Raw genomic sequence first — 18,205 nt, 5'->3', positions numbered from 1 at the left:
TCAGGTTTAGAAAGCAGCTTCACATGAGTAACAGCAGAATTAAAGTGTTAATATTTTCTCAGTTATAATTTCAGAGTCACACGGGCCTGGTCTGGGTCTGGCAAAGTCGCTGGGTAGTGCTAAAATCCAGTGTCCACTCTGTGTCCTTTTTGTAGCTTTTAATGCTTCAAATGAGCTGGCTGGGAAATGATTTGTCAGCCACAAACAGCAAAGCTCCTGCAAGGATCACCCCAGAGGAGGAAAGGAGCTCTGCTGAATGCAGGTTTTGTTCCCAGCTCTGACACTGCTCAGGGGAGCTGTCCCTGGAGTATTTTTCCTGGAATGCCCTTGCCAAGGCAGTGCTGATGGCGAGGACTCACCTGGCTCAGCCCTGCCATGGGCTGTGCAAAGGGTGTGCTCCCTCCAGGTAGAAAATGCAGTTTGTTTTCTAAAATCACATAGAAAACTAGTCTGGGCAAGATGGTTGTGATTTTCAATTGTATTGGGCGCTGTGAAATAGATTTCATGAAGTTTGTGAAATATCTGTGGGCTTTTATTGAAGACTGCACAAAACTCAGATTTTGTGAACACTCTCAAACCTAGAGAGCAAATTCAATTTAATTATTTTGTTCTAAAACGTACAGTAAGACCTCTAAAGTTGGGCAAAACTCTCTCATTTCTGTTACTGTTGAGGATTTGTGTCCCAAAGGTTCTTGTGCTGCTGCATAACTGCAAAGCCTCATTAACTGCAGGGTTGTGTGGTGTCAGCTGCCTTGCAGAGACTTCCTTCCCTTCCAGCAGTTGAAAAATATTTTCCTCTCTAATTTCTTTCAGGAAAATTCAGTTTAGCCTTAGCAGGTTGTGTGGTAGCTTTTAAGATCCTGAGAGAGGCAGGAATAAAGTAGTTTAAATTCCTTTCAGTGATGCTGGATGGGGTTGTTACATGCTAAAGATAAAATCTCCATCTTAAAAAGAGCTCTTTAGTTCCCAGCATTTTTTTCTTGTAAGCTGATTCTGTGATTATAAAAATGTATTTTTTTGTAATGTTGAAGTGATGTTTGTTGGTACTTCTGTGAATTTCCTTAGGGATTCCAGTGCCAGGAGATGGAGCTTTATTGGAATAAGGTGGTGTTTTCATGTGTAAATACCGAGGGCAGGAAAGCTCTGGAGTTCCTCTGATACTCCAAATGTTAGTCTCAGTGAACCTAGAGTAAGAAATAACCTCTGAACTATAATAAACTGTTAATTTTGGATCAAAACTGGGAGAAAATGAGTATTTGGGGTCAAACCTTGACCAGCTGGTGAGAACCATGGGTAGTTTTGACCTTCTAAAGCTTTGATTTATGAAGCTGTAAAAAGATAAACCTTTTCCAAGGCATCCTCGGGATGGAGCGGAGGTTTGGGAGAGCAGATTCCCGAGCTGAGGCTGAGTTTTGTTTTACTGCTGTTCCAACCCCTGTGTGTGCAGTGGTGCAGGGAGGGGTGAAGGCATGGAGAGGATGGAGAGAAGGAAGTCCAGCTAAAACCAGCTGGAGCACAAACCTGCCCCCAGTAACTTGTCAAAAGAAGCACCACAGGGAAAAGATAATGCACAGCACCATTACAGGCAGGGCTGCCGCTTCCAGGGCCACTTTAAATTCCACTTTAAATTATTAAATACTGTAAACGCTATAAAGTTAATTAGAAGAGGAACAAACTCTACAAAGATAAATGTGTTTTCAATATGTTTCTCAGGGAGGGTACAGTAGAAACCAGTGAATGAGAGGAAATTTATTTCTGGCAGCACTCTAGACATGGAACTGTGGTTGAACTTTTTACCCTAATTACGTCCCCACTAATGCCTGCAGCGGTCTGGAATCAAAGTGGCCCTTCAGGCCCTGGAAAGTCTCTGATGTGGCGAGCGTTTGTTGTGTGCTGAGGGTTACTTCAGAAAAAATGGAATATTGTGACAAGATTTTTCAAAATTTCTCAGTTACCACCCACCTCACTTGTTGCCTACAAAAATAGAGTAATTGTTTGCATCTGTGTGTTTTTGTCTGTCTTAGAAATAACTGTTATAAATCAATGTGACAGACCCTGAGAGCAGTTGAGGATTATATTTTCTTATATGTTTTAGGGTTATTTCTGTGTTCTATACTGTAGGAAGGATTTAAAGGACATTGGAAAGCAGAAATTTCAGGATGATTGAAGTTGTTCTCTTTTCCTGAGGACACTTAAAGCCATCAGATCCCAGTGGGTTCACAGAGGATGCTCTTGAATCTGTTTTTTCCTAAACAAGTGCTGTCACTTCTTGCTCGTAGTTGGAGCAGCTGATTGCAAACTGCTTCAACTTCCAGCCCTTGTTTCTGTGTTGTTACACAACTGCTGCCATTCAAGTAATTCCCTACAACTTGACAGTATTTGAACTCTGAATCTGTTACTAAATGCCATTTTCTCCCTAACCACGGGCTCTCTCCAGTCCTTCCTGCACTTTTCCTTCCCTTCCCTTCAAAAATGTTTAATATACAGAGAAAATATCATGGGAGTTTGCTGAGCTCAACCATTCATGTATGGATGAGCTCCCTTTAAATCTCCAAAGCAGAAGAAAAGACAATTAAATACAATTTTAAAAATATGATATCATTATTATTTTTCTTTATTTGTTTTTTTTTTTTTAACGGAATGAATGTATCTAAGTAACTTTAAATTTTAAATTTGCAAATTTCAATCAATAACTCAGTAAATATTTCTTCAGTAATTCAAAATAGAGATTTAGAAGGCTCATGCTTTGTGAAAAAGTTGTAAGGCATGTGCTTAAAAAAAGATCTTGCTTAATGCCTTCTTTCTTTTAATTCTGACTAGGTAAAGTATTAGAATATCACCTGAGGAGACTCCTCACACATTTTTGGATGGTTTCTCACAGACTTATTTTTAAAATTAATGATGATTCAAATGATTAATAGAACATTTTAATGACAATATTTTGCAGTGAGACGATAATAAAACAAAACAATGTTTTAATCAATTTTGCCTGCACAGTGTGAGCAAATGCATCTCCCATTTCAGCATCAGCTGTGTTAGGTGACTCTCTGGGGAAAATGCTGTGTTGCTATGTGCCTTTCCTTAGCAATTGTAATTCCTCCTGGGAATCTCAATCACCTTTAACTAGGAAATTCCTCCAAATTTAATGAAGAGTGCTCCACTAGAGGAGGTGGCTGCATCATTGTTCTTCACTGAGAGAAGGGACATAAAATAAACTGAAGTTTATTTTTGATGTTAAGCAATCCATAGAGGATTTCAACTTTAAAGACCAGTTTTAGGAAAAGCAGAATATTCCTTTTGCTGCTCGTGGGCCTCCACAATTATTTTCAGGTATTATTTCATCATTTCAACCCAGCTTTTGGTGAGTTCAGCTACGGTGAGAACTCTGCACATCTGTAGAACATGGTCTGTGATTCAAGTCATAAAACAGAGTAAGAAATACCTAAGAACATATAATTAATGGGCACTTGGGAACATTCTGGCCTACCTGATGTGACCAGAACCTCAGAGCAGCTTTGCTGTTCAGAGCACTTTTCAAGTGCTTTAACCATAAGATCTAAGCTTATTCCTGCTCAGCTTCACTCATACGCACTCTAAAACCCTCTAATTATTTCTTGGAAACGGGATTGTTTTCAAGCTCCTCAGAAATTGTAATTTGAGCCATAAACTGGCATATAAACAATTAAGGTTTAGCGGAGTCCTGTGCAGCTGACAGACATCTTCTAATGATCTCCGTCACGCAACTGGAGGCAGAGGCTGCTTTAATGCAGAGGTGATGAAGTGTTGCACAACCCCACTGGTTTCTTACGCCGTTAATGACACCGAGGGCAAAAGAATTTTAGTTTAGACAGGTCGGTGCAAGGTTTTGTGCTTAGTGCTGAAGCCCCAAAGTGGTTCTGAGGGCTCTGGGACGGCGGCGTGGGCGGGCCTGGAGCCGCTGGCTTAACGTGGCTTTTGTTGGTGCTGATGGCATCTGAGGGGAGAGGGTGCCAAGGGGCCCGTGAGGCTCATGAATCATGAGGGGAGAGCACAGAAAGGGGAAAAAAACCCAACCTGAAATCTAAAGAAATGGGTTACAAGAACCAACAGGATGAAATATTTGGTCCTTGGTAATGTTTTTAACCGTAGCAGGTAAGGCTTTCTCAGTGCTGGTTGGTGAATGTTCACTCACACACCAGGTGGGGCTTCTAATGCACACAGGTTGCAGAGGAACATGCCTCAAATATGTGCAATAATTGTGTATATGCTGAAATAATCAGCTGCCATCTGTGCTAACTGTGCTGTCTTCTGATATACCATTGATCAGAAAATACTGTCAGTACAAATGCCTCAAAATAAAGAAAAAAAGCTCTGATGTTGCTTTGGAGTGTTAGAAATACTGGCATTTTTAAAAATCTGGGTATAGCTGAGGCTGTAAGTGGCTCCACAAAATTCTCAGTTTGGGTTTTACGTGTGCTTGGTGACATTTGCCTGGAGCTGAGATATTTCAGCATCAATTTGCCCTCAAAGCTGTGCTCCCAGAAATGTCATCTTTTCCTCATAAGCTGTGACACGTGGCTATCTCTTGATACACAAAAATTGCTATATTTTTGATTTTGGTCCATCCTGGATGATCTTTGAGATCTGTGTGGTTCTTACTGCAATATGAATTATGTGCATTTATTTCAGTGCGGAGTTCTGCTTCATTTGACATTAGGAAGGGCAAGACAACTCTTTAATTTTGTATTTTTTGTGGGAAACACATCAGATTGTGGCTTAATCATCTGATCACAGAAATATTAGTTGTTGATAGAGGTATGATAAATGCAGTTGTATTCTGTTAGAAGTTAGTCTTTGCTTAATGTTCATGAAGATTTTGAGAAATGTGCATGTTCACAGAATGATCAAAGACAGCCAGTGCAGGTTCATAAATGGTGTATAAAAGACCTGTTTAGCTACACACAAGCAAAATCTAGTCCAAAATATACCAGAAAAACCTATTCTGCTCCTCAAGTGGAGCTCCAGCTGTACTTTCCCCTCAGTGATAGCCACGGTCAAGTAGAGAAATAAATCTCTGGAGATGCCGCTAATCTTCCTGTATTAACTAAGCGGAAATATGATGGGACAGCTCTGTTTTGGAACATGTGGCACGTCTCAGTGAAGTGGAAAGTGTGTCACACTCGGGTGTCCCTGCAAAGGCCACAGCTGAGGAGGCAGCTTGTGCAGGGTTTTGCACTCGGCGAGGGCAGTGCCACATGCCGGTGACACCGAGGTGGCTCTGGGCTCTTGGGTGGCTCTTGTCAGCTCCATGAGTCCTGAAATGTAAAAACAAACCCAATGAAACCCCCTCAAAACGAGAAAGAATCTTCTGATGATGAGTGAGGGGATAGCAGAGAGCACAACAGTCAAAACATGTTATGTGCTGCTGGATGTGGGAAGAGCTGCCGAAACGAGGAATTTGGAGGTGCTGTTCTGATATTTTTAAGGATTTTTAAGTATTCTGATATTTATGAGGATTCCCCTTTTACTTTTCTCTCTTAGTATCTGTTGCAATAATCAATATTTACTCAAACCCAGTCTTGAATTTCCCCCCTCTAGTTGATGTCTGACACCTCAGCTCCAGCTGGGAAATGAGGGAGTTGTTGGTTTCATGGAACAGCAGTGGATTAATGGTTGTTGGAAGTATTCAGAACTGGAAAAGTCACCGTGGAGAACTCTGTGGAGCCTCAGGCTCTCTCACAGACCATGGCCAGAGTTATTCAGGAGACAGAAAGCAGTCCTTCAGTCCCTCAAGCAGTCCTTCAGCCAGACCTTCCTGGCTCATTGCAGGAACAGTTAGACCCTGCCCTGTGAAGAAATGTCTTAATGATGAACTAAAATAAATAAAATTATTCCTTATCATCAAAAAAAAGCAGATTCTTGATCCTGAAACCTGACACATTTTACCTATTAAAAAATGATTTCTGCAGAGTTGGTGACTTCTTGTGTCATGGGCAAGTAATAAAAGTAATTTGAAGTGAAGATGGTGAAGTACAAAGATAAAGTGAACTTTTTTCCAGGGCTGATAGACTTGATCAAAACATTTGAGGAAGATGCAACAGTGAAGTTTGTATCTCCTGATGTTTAACACAACTGTTTTAGTGCTGTATCAAATAACTCCCTCCCTTGTATTTAAAGGATTAGATTCAGTAACATGTGTCTAAGGTTGGTACAGGTTTTTCTTATTTGGAAATAAGTGTTTCCATGCTTTTTGCAATTTGTGGTGCACTTAAAATGTCTCTGCTGCTTTGTAATTCAGTGCTGCACACATATTTGGGGGAAGTGTCACTTTCTGAGAAATTTTGTGCTGCTTTTCTTGATTCTGAATGAATCTGTTAAGTACCATGAATTAGAAAATTACTTACAGAATGGAGTTTTCAAGCTTTTATCGTGAAAAGACAGGATGCAGAGAGCCTTTAGATGATGAAAGTCCTAATGAAAGCTCTTTCTGCAGTGGTGAATTTATTATTTTTTAAAGTTTTCATTCTGTTGTCCCTCAGAAAGAAGGGGAGAATTGCCCTGCTGAAGAGGGCTTAGAGGAGTTTAATGCTAGGCCTGGAAAACAAACCTTACAACTTAAGGCTTAAAAGTTTTTTTTCACTTTCTTGGTGCCTGGATTGCTCTGGGTGATTTCTGGCAAAAGATGACTGAAGGCAATGAGCCTTTTTGTGTCCTTGACAGAGACATAGAAGCCAAAAAGCAGAATATGTACCAATTTTATCAGGCACTAAGAAGTCATTTCATAAAAATAAAAGGATCAAAATGTTGGAACCAGTCACCATAAAAATAGAGGACTCTTTGTTGGTCAAAGTCTTTTAAGACAAGATTAGGTTGCTTTGTAAAAAATCATTTCTTTGAGCTTCTGGGACATTTTGTGCATGGCTTGGAAAGAGAAGATGATCCTTCCAGAATTGAAATCTGCTAATCTGAGCAAACCTTCTTCAGGGCCCTTGAGGAGAACAGAATTGCCTTTGTGGTCTCACCATGTTCATAATATTGCTACAAAGATCATAATCAAATCTCATGCTTCAACTTTGCAGTGTAAAGGTTCAGGCAGGAATTTTTCCAATATTCAATTAATTAACTCTGTGCTTTGGTTTTGTTTTGCTTCTCTTCCCCTTCTGTGAAGCACCAGAGAGGTAAAACAGGAGAATTGTAACCACCTCTGCTGATTAAAATCTTGGGTCACTGTCAGCATCCTCCTCATTCCCACATAGAAATAGCCTTTTTTTCACAGCAACTTACTGCTAGATTTGATGCTTTATAGAGTAGTAATTAAAAAAAATAACTTTGTGGGGTAGTTTGCTGTTCAAATCCTTTGGATATACCTTGAACAGCCAGTTCCTTGGAATTGCTATCACTTTTTTCTCACCTGTTGTTTCTACAAGTTTGGAAATAATATTCCATTTCAAGCTCTTAGCAACTTAATATTTACAGCAAATTCAATTTTTTTTTTTAATCCTCAGGTTGTTAAAGCTGGTCCTAGTAAGAGATTATGTTGATCTATTAGTTACTTTGAATAGGATTTCAGTGTAAGTTTTAATATTTTTGTCTCCTCTTAAAGGCACCAAAAGTAATTAATAAAAAACAAGTTCGTGCTTTAGGCTGAGCTTGAAAAAAACTTTGTGAAAGTGGTGTAAAATGCAGCGATATTGGCCAAAGATGATTTTATTAAATACCACAATTGATTGGAAATTCCTCACTTAAATAACTTTTCATACAGAGCAGCTTTTCCAGCAAAAGTTTTATTTCAGTTTTACATCTCCAAGCTCTTTTTTCCTTTCTAGACTCATGAGACCAACCTGTCACTGATGTCCATCTCTCTTGGAGTGGGATGTTCATCGTGTGGCAGAGTGGAGGAAAATCAACCCTTGACAACAAAGCAAAGCCATCGAGGCACAGAAAAATTGGCCTCATGTTGATTCCATCACTCTTCTCCTTTTTACATTTTTTTTCCCATTAAAAAAGCACGAGTGTTTTGAGTGGTGTGTTTGTCTCTGTGCAAACATTTTGCACAGAGCTTTTCTGCCATGGTGGGACCCAGCAGATCTGGGAGGAGGTGATGCTGTCGTGGAGCACGAGCACAGATGTCACCAAGTGCCAGCTGGATGAGGCATCTGCTGTTTCTCCTCCATCCCTGCACTGCAGCATCTTCTCAAACAGGAGCAGATACAAAGGCCATTTATTATTGCCACGTTTTTAACTTGTTGGTGGATTTGTGTCACTTACCTTTTGAGAAGTTGTTGATCTCTCTGCGGTTGTTTGAACAATCAGGACGCATAATGAATATTTGTTGATAACCTATGGGACTAATTGACAATTATTTTGTTTGTGACAGAATTTCAGAGTATTTCTGACCTACCCCTATAAAATATTCCAGGCCAGGGCACAAGGCTTGGAGCAACCTGGGATAGTGGAAGGTGTCCCTGTAAACTGGATGAGCTTTAAGGTCCCTTCCCACCCAACCCAGTGTGGAATTCTGTGATTCCATGATATTCCTTGATTATTGGCATTTGAACTCAAGTTTACCCAGTGTGGTTGACAAAAGCATTGGTAGGATGGTCTTACCATGATCAGCCAAGAGATCATAATAATTAAGTAATAATAATAATAACAATAATAATAACAACAATAACAATAACAATAACAATAACAACAACAACAACAATAATAATAATAATAGTAATGCATCTGAGTGAGAGAATTATTATTCATAAATTAGAAAAATTGTTCAAAACAGGCTGATATGAAAATAGTAATCACTATTAATTGTGTTGATATAATTTTAACTATATCTACTTGGAGATTTCTGTTTTGAAATTCCCCTTATATCAATATTATAATTTGCTAAAGGTACTAAATCACTTAATTTTAAAAAGTTTGTACATAGATCTTGCAGTAGTTTTCTGTGTTTTTGAGCAGCAACGGACTTTAATGTGAAGGAACTGACTTGAGTTTCGCTGGTTTAAAAGTGTTTTTGAAGGGCCTTTGAAGTGCTTGAAGTAATAAATTGCACCCTCTAGTTATTAGCCTAGAAAAATGTATATTTTGGGAAAAATTTCAGCGGGCAAAATGTCAAAAGTTATTTTTTCTATTATTTTTCTGACAGCTGTCATGCTGTGCATTTACTGTATATTATACATTACTGTATAAACCACTTTAATATCTTGAGGCATTGGGGGTAAACAAATTGGCATTTGTCCTCCAGCTTTCCAGAAAATTCTCGAGCAGCTTGGGGCAATCCAAGAGACAAGCGAGTGCTGGGGCAGGAATTGTGTGAAAGTCTGTAAAATAAAACAGATACGGGCAGGGGGGAACACCCTCTTTTACCAATGCTCAGGATATGTTTGTACAGCTGGCAATTTGTGCTCCTTCATATTCCTTGACCTAGAAATAGCCAAGGTTTTAATGCGTTCTTGGAGGGGGAGAAAGGTGTTGTGGAGCAGAGCTGCCACATCAAAGCCTCTCCTCAGCCTCTAAAAGGGTTTCCACCACTGCCTTCCTCGGCCCTATCGAACACTCAGCACTTTTCCCACTCAGCCTTTTTATTAAGAAATGGCCTTAAAGCTTTTATTTATATGAAAATGATAAAAGTGACACAAAGCAGTTGGAAAGATCTGGACGGTTCAAACAAAACTCCATCAGGGATGGAATGTAAATTCTGGGTGAGGTGTCTCCATCAGCCCAAGGCAGGGCTTTCCTCTGCTGCTCTGGGGAAAGTCCTCCCTGGAGGAGAGAGTTACTCTGAGGAGTAGTTTTGTACTAGGATGTGGTTTGAAACTTCCAAAGTCTTGCTGGTGGTAAAAGAAACCAAGTGTGTGATAATCAGTTGCACAGCACAGGTTGATGGCCGTTGTGGAGGTCATAATTCAGTTTTCCTCTGTAATGCAGAAGGTTTATATTGACCCTTTGTTCTCCAGGATTCTGCTGGGATTGCTGGAATTCTGGGTCCAGACTTGATATTCTTGGAGGTCTTTTCCAACCTTAATAATTCTGTGGTTCTGTGACTTTTCCTTTAGCATGCTAAGCAACATAAGGAGGCTGTAAGAATTAAACCCCAGTTTTTAAAATATCCTGATTTCCATTACAATATATATTTTTTTATTCCTTTCAGCACCAGCCCACCCTACTGCTGTGTGGATCTGTATTCCCTGAGAACAGGAGAGATGGTCAAGTCCATCCAGTTCAAAACTCCTATTTATGACCTGCATTGCAATAAAAGGTAAGGGTGCTCACTCTGCATTCCTTGTGTGTTAGGCCATGCCAGATTTTGGTAATAAATAAATTTCTGGTGTATGACCTCCCTGATGTTCTTTTTTTTTTACTCTCCTGTGAGCACAGCCCTGATTCTCCATTTCTCAAAGAGTGTTTCAGTTGGAATGCATCAATGTCCTTCCCCCATGCCTTTGGTTTAAGGAGCTCAAACCAAAAAATCATTTAAGCTTCTTTGAGTTGTGCTAAAGGGTGAGCAGGAACCGCTGAAATCCTCGATGATCCACCTACAGCTGGGGAAATGGGATCACAGAGAGTTTAGACAGCACAGAGCACTAAGGAGTTTATGTCTCTCTTCTTTGTGTTGTTCTGTCAGATTTTGCTTCCCTGCACATCCAAAACATTCCTGGTGTGCAGTCTGTGGTTTGCAGGGAATAATGTTGCAGTGAGTCAAGTAACAAAGCATCTCTGGGTTGGGATAGAGAGAAAATGGCTCTGGAGGCTGAGGATCACAGAGTTCCAGCAGAACAGCATCTGTTGTGTCCATGGAATCAAATTTTGCTGAGTTAATGTGAAATCCCCATCTCTCCCAGACACACAGAACTGGAGTTTTGTGGTTTGCTCTGTAGTTTGCCACATCTTTTTAAGGCAGAAGAGAAATCCCAGGATCCTTGTGTGAGGATCCTGCTGATCCCTTGGCACTGCTGATGGGAGAATTTGGAGTGGTGACTTTGGTTCAAGCCCTGCTGACATTCCTGCTCCCTTCACCCTCCCATTACTGCCCTGAGTCACCGTGGCCTCAGGTGCCCTGGGGGATGGTGCAATGCAAATCCTGGGCTAAAGGTAGAGCCCTGGATGAGGAAATTACTGCATTTCTTTGGAAATCCAAATTGCCACGCCAGAATGGATGGTCCTTCAGTAAATAGTAACACAAATCACTGGAAAATTCAGAATGGTTTGGTTTTTGTGCCTGGTTTTGTTGCAGATGGGAAATAGATGAGTGTGCATCAAACTTGTGCAACTAAGTGTAAACTGCTACTAAAAATAAATAGATCAATAAATCCTCTGGAATCATCCATCTGGGTGTCTTCAAGGAGGAGAAAACAAAAATCTCTGGGACTGGGAAATATTCCCATCAAATATCCATAGGTTTTCAATATATACACATTACACTTCCACCTGCAGCCAAGGCCTTCCCATTTTTCATTGGTTTCCTTTATTTTAGGCAATGTAGAAAAAGTTAGAATTGATATATTTTCTTCAGTTTTTTCTCCTGCAGTTTCAGCAATTGGAAGTTGTTGTTTAAATAAAACTGTTAATGTGTCAAAACTAATTTATATTCTTTACATACCTGAAAACATCAGCAAACATGAGGGGATGGTGTATATTTTGATTTTAGTGTAGTCCTTCATAGGTATTGAGCTCTCATGGGATAAGAGGAAATGTTCTTGTGGCAAAACAGATAAAAATAGGGAAAAAGGGGTTAAAGGCTGATTTCACACTGCTGGGAGATAATCATCACCCTTTCCCCAAGGATATGAGTCGAGACTGAGGTGATTCATCCCCTTTTTAAAGGTGACTGTTCCAGGCTGTAACACACAATCATAATGTTCACATGAAGCATTAGGTGTGTGTTTTAGTCAGTGAGAGATGTGATTAATTTTTTTCCACTTTGTACCTTTACAATTGAAACTATTAAAACAATATTTAACAATGCTCTATATTGACAGCTAATTAAAAAATACTTTCTCACAGTCTGCCTAATGAGAGAATAACAGATTATTAATTATGTCATATTGCTAAATGTAGGTTTTATGTGTTGCTTTCCCAGGTGCTTCTTTCATGTCAAGCTTTTAAAAATTTGATTTTGGGAAGTCATTAGTGTGGGAGAAATTGTTCCCTGGTTTTGAACTTCCAAGATGCTGCTCTGCTTCCACATTTGCATCTCTGGGCTCTGTTTTTTGAGGCTGCACGGTGTTTCCTGTGTAGTTATCCTGTGTTTTTTGGCCTTTACAATAGAAGTGTGTAGTGTACAAGCAAACACATAAATATGCATCTTTAATTTGCTAATTGACCCAAATTCTGATTCTCTCAGCTCTGTGTGCTGATGTTCTTTACACTCCCTCCTGCTTGTAGTAACAAAAATGTTTTAATAAATGTGCACTGAGGTGGGCAGTGGGATTATTTCACATTTAGCTCGTGTTCTGCCGATGGTTGAGTGTTGTTTGAGTTAGTGAGAGTAATTCAGGGTCTTTGCATCTCCATTCTTGCTTTTTAATGGAGCTCTGACTGCCAGAGCTATATCACAAATGTGCTGTGCTGGTGTGGATCAGAGCCCTGCACTTCCTGAAGTGGAGTTTATGTGGTTGGGAGGAGAGAGAACCCTCAATAACTGCCAGGGATTGGGAGCCTGGCACTTCATCACTGCAGAGTTTGTATTGATGCTTTTGAAATAATTACATTTAGATATTGAGTCTTTAAACCAATGCATTTAGTGTCTAAAGTGGACCTTCCATTTTTGTGTTTTCAGGATCCTCGTTGTGGTCCTGCAGGAGAAAATCGCCGCCTTTGACAGCTGCACTTTCACCAAAAAATTCTTCGTTACCAGTACGTACAATTTTGGGCTCAGAGGAGGACAAAACAGATTTTTTTGTTTGTTTGTTTGTTTGTTTTTTTGTTTCTTTCTAAATCCTCAAAGCAGGTTTCCATGAATCATTTGGAGCTTCAGGAAAATTTGTTTCAAAAGAACCAACCCAAATCCAAATTCTACTTTGTGAATATTTAACTCTTTTCTGTATTTATTATTGCTGTAACTAATTGTGAAGGGCACCCACACTGCCATCCATCAGTACCTGAACAATTTTGTTCATTTTGCACAAATATGTGTGAAAGCCTCTGGTGGGAGGCAATGAAACCCACATCAGCAGTGATCTGCTGTTCATTTCTGGTTGTTCCTTAGGCACATTGGGTTATTTCATGTGTCTTTACAGTTCATCATTGACTTTGCAAAGGTTAGAGTTTTATTACTAAGAAGAGTCTGCATTTTTCTGAATGTATTTTCAGTCACAATTTAAAAAGTTTAAATTATTTTCTAATATTATCTCTGAATTTATAGAAAAATCTCCTTGGGAGAAGCTGTTTCTTCTTGTAGTTTGAGGGAAGGCAGCTTCATGCAGTAATATTAAAGTTGCCAATAGGTGTCAGTTTCTTCCTATCCATGGATGTGAGATACTGGGAATCTGCTGGGATTCAGTGCCAAGATGGGAAAGGACTTATTTCTGTCCTATTCAACACTTTTATTTCACCATAAAGAATTAGGGGATAAACCTTGCTTTATTTTAGATCTAAAGTAAAGAAAACCCCTTAGTTAAATGTGTGTTCTGAAAATTTTTGGGCTTATTTTGTTTTTTGTTTGTTTGGGGTTTTTGTTTTTTTTTTAAGATACTGAAATTTATTTTTAAAAATGAATGCTCTGAACTTAATTTTGAGGAACAGAGATACTCTATTCTTAACCATAGCTTTGATTTGCTGTACGTTTTGTAGAACAGCTGTGAAATTTCAAGAGGATAAATTAAAACTTTCTGAGATAATGACCAAATTATTTTTAAAAAAAATCCAAAAATTCCTGAAATGTCACTAATGCTGGTGTATTTCTCCAGCTGTGCTGCTTTTTAATATGAGAAACTCAAGATTTTCTGAGACTTTCCTCTGGTTTAATTAAGGACAAACTCATTTTTGGGGCATTTCGGATGCCCCAACCTCCAGAGCTGGAGCCACCACAGCCCTTTTCTGTGCCCTGCCAGCTCAGTGGTGGCTGGGACATGGTGTGAGTGGGCAGAGCTGTGTTTTTTCCCTGGATTTATGTTTTTTGGGACCTGTCCTGAGGATCCCAGGCTCAGCCATTCCCTGGATCCCGCTCCCAGGCTGGTGCCGTGCCCTGGCACGTCGTGGCTGCAGCAGAGCTTTTGTCTGAGCTTTCCCATTTCATGTGCTGAAATCTCCTCGACCTGAGAGCATATCTTTAAAGGCTTAAATTCCTCTGATGTGTTTGCAATTGGATGTAAATGAGCTCCCTCGTTAGCTGCAGGGATTTCTGGGAGGCAGCCAACTGGCCACGACTGCCTTCTTTGGCTGTGGCTCTTTAAAAAAATAGTTATTAAAGGACAGTGCCAGTATCAATTAAAAAAATAGAAATCCCTGTAAAGGAAGCTCAGGAAAAGGTCTCAGAGGTCTTTTGGGTTGCATTATTGGGGCAGCCTGTCCAGACTGATGCTGGTGCACCTCAGCTGTGAGGATGTCTCTGCCTGCCCAGAGAATTTGACAGCATGGAAAAGATTCTCTGACTGGTTTTGGTCATAAGGGAGGGCACAAAGGTCAGAAATATTACTGAGGATCACTGACTCCTTGAAGGGTCCTTTCCCTTTTAGGGAAAAGAAAATCTTTTTTTTTCAAGAAGATTTGGTGATGGTGTGGAAATCAAATCTTCCATCCCTGTCATCTAAGTGGTGTGGGGGAGCCTTAGAACCTCACTGAGGCAGCACAAACATGCAGCAGGAGCTCTGCTCTGTTTTGTTGATTCTTTCTACATAGAAATGAAATGCAGAATGTCCAATTAAAAGCAGTGTCAGGAATTCTGAAGTTCCTCAGAAATGCTAATGCAGCTGCCGTGCACATGAGGAGTATTTGTCTTTCTGTTTTTGTTTTTGTGGTTGGATGTGTAGCTTAATATATTGTTACAATAAATACACCATAAAATATTCAGGATGTAGATGGTGAAGTTCGTGCTGCTGTTGGAATGTTTTAACTCCTGCATTTCCTGATTTTTCCTGAGCGAGTTTGACATAGAACCAACAACCTTTGTTTTCCCCTGCATGGGATTACATGGAAATGTGCTGATTTGACTTGGATGGCAGAGAGCCAGCACGTTTTATTTGTGCCCTTTGTAACAACAGCTCAGTGTACAGGTGCTGCAGACTGGGAGAGGGAATTTAAGACAGGTGCTTAAACTTGGAGGGAAAACATGCTGTAACTATTGTAGAAAAATTACCAGGATATCCCCTAATCTACCCTGTGGGGTGTTCTGATTTTTAAATGTCTGCTAGAAGAAGGCAGAACATCAGTCTCATGGCAGTCACTTCCATCCATCACTGCTCTCCTTGTGCTTGCAGCCAGCTCCTTTGCCCTAAGAAAAGACACCGAGGGGAGGAGAAAGCCCAGCAGGAATTTCACATCCTGCAGTGATTTAGGTGCTCATGTGACCAAACTAAAAAAAAAATAAAAAAATCATTTGATGCTTGTGTTAAGAATGTGTTTCCTTTCCTGGTTGTGAGTGTCAAGATGTGGATTTTAAATAGATTCTTAAATAGCTCAGAGTTTTATTGTGGTTCACTTCAGATTTCCTTCAGAGCCTTTTCAGTACGTGACTAAAGGATCAGAAACCAAAGTGATACACAGAAACCAAACTGATGCTCAGGCTTTTTTTTGCCCCTACTTTGCTCTAAACAAAAGCTGCAGAAAAGCTGAATTCCATTGATTTCTATTCCATCAGTGCTCCTCACCCCAAAACTGCTTACTTAGTGCAACACTGATGGTTATGAATATGGCCTGATGGATACTTTCCTTCTCCATCAAGAATATCCTGCCCACCCCCTGGGCCCTGAGTAAAGATCCTCCCAGATAACATCATGCATGTGGCATCATCCTGTGTCCGATAACGAGGGCCTGCTCAGCTTCCCTGGCCCTTCCACTCCTCATATTGATATATTCTCCATCCATGATTCCCCAGGGATGGAGACAGTTATTGCAGCCATTAGCTGGCACCACATTTCTATTGATGCTGTTCTGTAGAGCCCTGAGAGGTAATTTTGCAGATTTTAGTCAGAGTAGTTTATTGTATAGAAAGTCTCAAAAGGCTCTCCTCACCACAAGCCAAAAATCAGGCAGTGGATGTTAAATGTCCTGCACCTCTCTAAGTAAATAAAAGCCCCAAACCAAATGGAGTTGGGTGCTCTGATCTGCAGGTTGGATTTGGGGTTGCTGTTTGCTCTCACATTCACACACAAGGAATAATTTGGTGGTTTCAGTTTGTCACAAGGCTGGTCTGGAAGTCTTTGAGGCTGTTTTTGGACATTTCTGTTGGAATTCCTTTCCCTGATGGGCTCACAGGAAGTGTTTGAGCTCTTGGCTTTGAAGTAAAAAAACACTGGGTGTCTTATGGAGAGGTTTAATGCCTGAAGAGTCACATTCTTCAAGAAGTTGTGTGTGTTTCCCTCCTCAGCTGTGGGCATTTCTCCTGCTTATCCCACATGGGATAATAATTGACAGGATTCCTTTGTCCGTGGGGGATCAGCTCAGCTCGAAAGTCCTCGGGGCAGGTGGGAAGGGAGCTCCTGAGTCACAGAATTTTCTTGATCAGTGAAGAAGAGCCAAGAATGTCTCTGTGGATTGCTATAAGCACTTTTAATTTTTATACACCCACATCTATACGAGCACCTACCCCTTCATGGTGTTTTTCCCTGAGAAATGCTGATTTAATTTTGCTTTTTCTTTTTAACAGTGTTATTTATAAGAGTGTTTTTTTCCTGGCTGTGGGAATCAGTGTCTCACCATTCCAGGATAATGCTGAAACTCTTCTCAGAGAGGTCTTTAGGGCACCGTGGTGGATTTATGGGAACAAATGGCTTTGGTGCTTGCAGGAGGTTTTGCTCCACTGCAGGAAAATGTAAATACAACAGAAAAGCTGCATAAAGCCACAACAGAGGCCTCAGTCCCCAAGATGTCTGTCTGTCATATCTCCTGGCTCTGACAGTTTTACAAATTAGATGTAAAACAGGAAGTGCTCTTTGTTTCTATATAAGTTATTTTTATCTAAAGCACCCAAATCCTTAATGTTAAAGGGCAGAAGAAGCCATCTGACATTGTCCTGCACAGAAACAATCTCAGTGGCAACTTCTATTATTTATCACTGTCCAAGTCTGAACAAAAAAGGAAAGTAAACCTGAGATTAAGCACTGCCCTGAAATCAGATTGGTGCTAAATTAAGCATCCAGGCCTAATGAACATGAAAGGCTACTGATATTTTTAGCAAAAGCTCTGGGATTGTGCTTGGTTGTGTGGAGTAACAGTAAAATTCTAAAATCATGGAATTCTGAGTTGGAAGGGACCCACTGGGACCATCAACATGCAGATGGTGGAGTGGGCAGGGAAGGAGATCTCTCTACTACTACTACTACTACTACTACTACTACCACTACCACTACTACTACTACTACTACTACTACTACTACTACTACTACTACTAAGAATAAGAATAAGAATAAGAATAAGAATAAGAATAAGAATAAGAATAAGAATAAGAATAGTAGTAGATAAGTAAGGAAAAAAGGCCCTGGGTGGCAAACCTGATTTCTCAGTGGGTCCATCCTGCTCATTTACTCTTTTACTCCATTTTATGGGTGATGTTTAAACAGAAGGAAGTACAAGAACAATAGAAGAGTTTTGCAAAGTATATGACAGTGTGAGAGTAATAACATTTACACAGGACCTTTCATCTAGAAGGAACCCAGAGGAATTTATAAACAATATTGCTTTATACAGTTTATAAACAACAAAAAAAATTGGTTTGCTAAAAAAACCAAAAAAACAATCAACCAAAAAAATATTAGCTAAAACAACATTTATGGCTTGTTTTCCTTGGAATAAACAAAGCTTTTGCTACAACAGTATCACTCTACCCATTATTTATTGCATATTCCCTCTCTGTGCTGTCTGCCATGGATTTGCTTTCTGGCTGCTCTGCACTGCAAGACTTAAGGATGGAGTTCTGTAATTCCATTCCTATGGAGAGCTCTGTTTCGTAAGACCCAAAAAAGAATTACAGATTGATTATTAGAGAAGTAGCATCACTTCAGTGGGTTCTTGGAGTTATTTATTTAAAAATACACAATGGCCCTGCTTCACTGATTTTTGAAGTGAT

At 40.0% G+C, this 18,205-nt stretch overlaps 1 protein-coding gene across 19 annotated transcripts in view; it reads left to right on the top strand.

Annotated features, from left to right (window-relative positions):
* The window catches only part of BCAS3 (BCAS3 microtubule associated cell migration factor), a 301,169-nt gene that overhangs the window by 23,426 nt on the left and 259,538 nt on the right, over window positions 1-18,205 (top strand). For all 19 annotated transcript variants that reach the window (XM_086858967.1, XM_086858965.1, XM_086858973.1 and 16 more), the window contains exons 8-9: window positions 10,133-10,240; window positions 12,761-12,837. In XM_086858967.1, the coding sequence (XP_086715093.1) occupies window positions 10,133-10,240; window positions 12,761-12,837 (185 nt within the window). The remainder of the gene's footprint in view (window positions 1-10,132; window positions 10,241-12,760; window positions 12,838-18,205) is intronic.

This window comes from Cyanistes caeruleus, chromosome 21 (genome assembly GCF_971803275.1).
Source record: "Cyanistes caeruleus chromosome 21, bCyaCae1.hap1.1, whole genome shotgun sequence".
NCBI classification, from domain to species: Eukaryota; Metazoa; Chordata; class Aves; order Passeriformes; family Paridae; genus Cyanistes; species Cyanistes caeruleus.
Note: the sequence above shows the minus strand (reverse complement) of the source record. Positions and strands in the feature narration are given on the sequence as shown.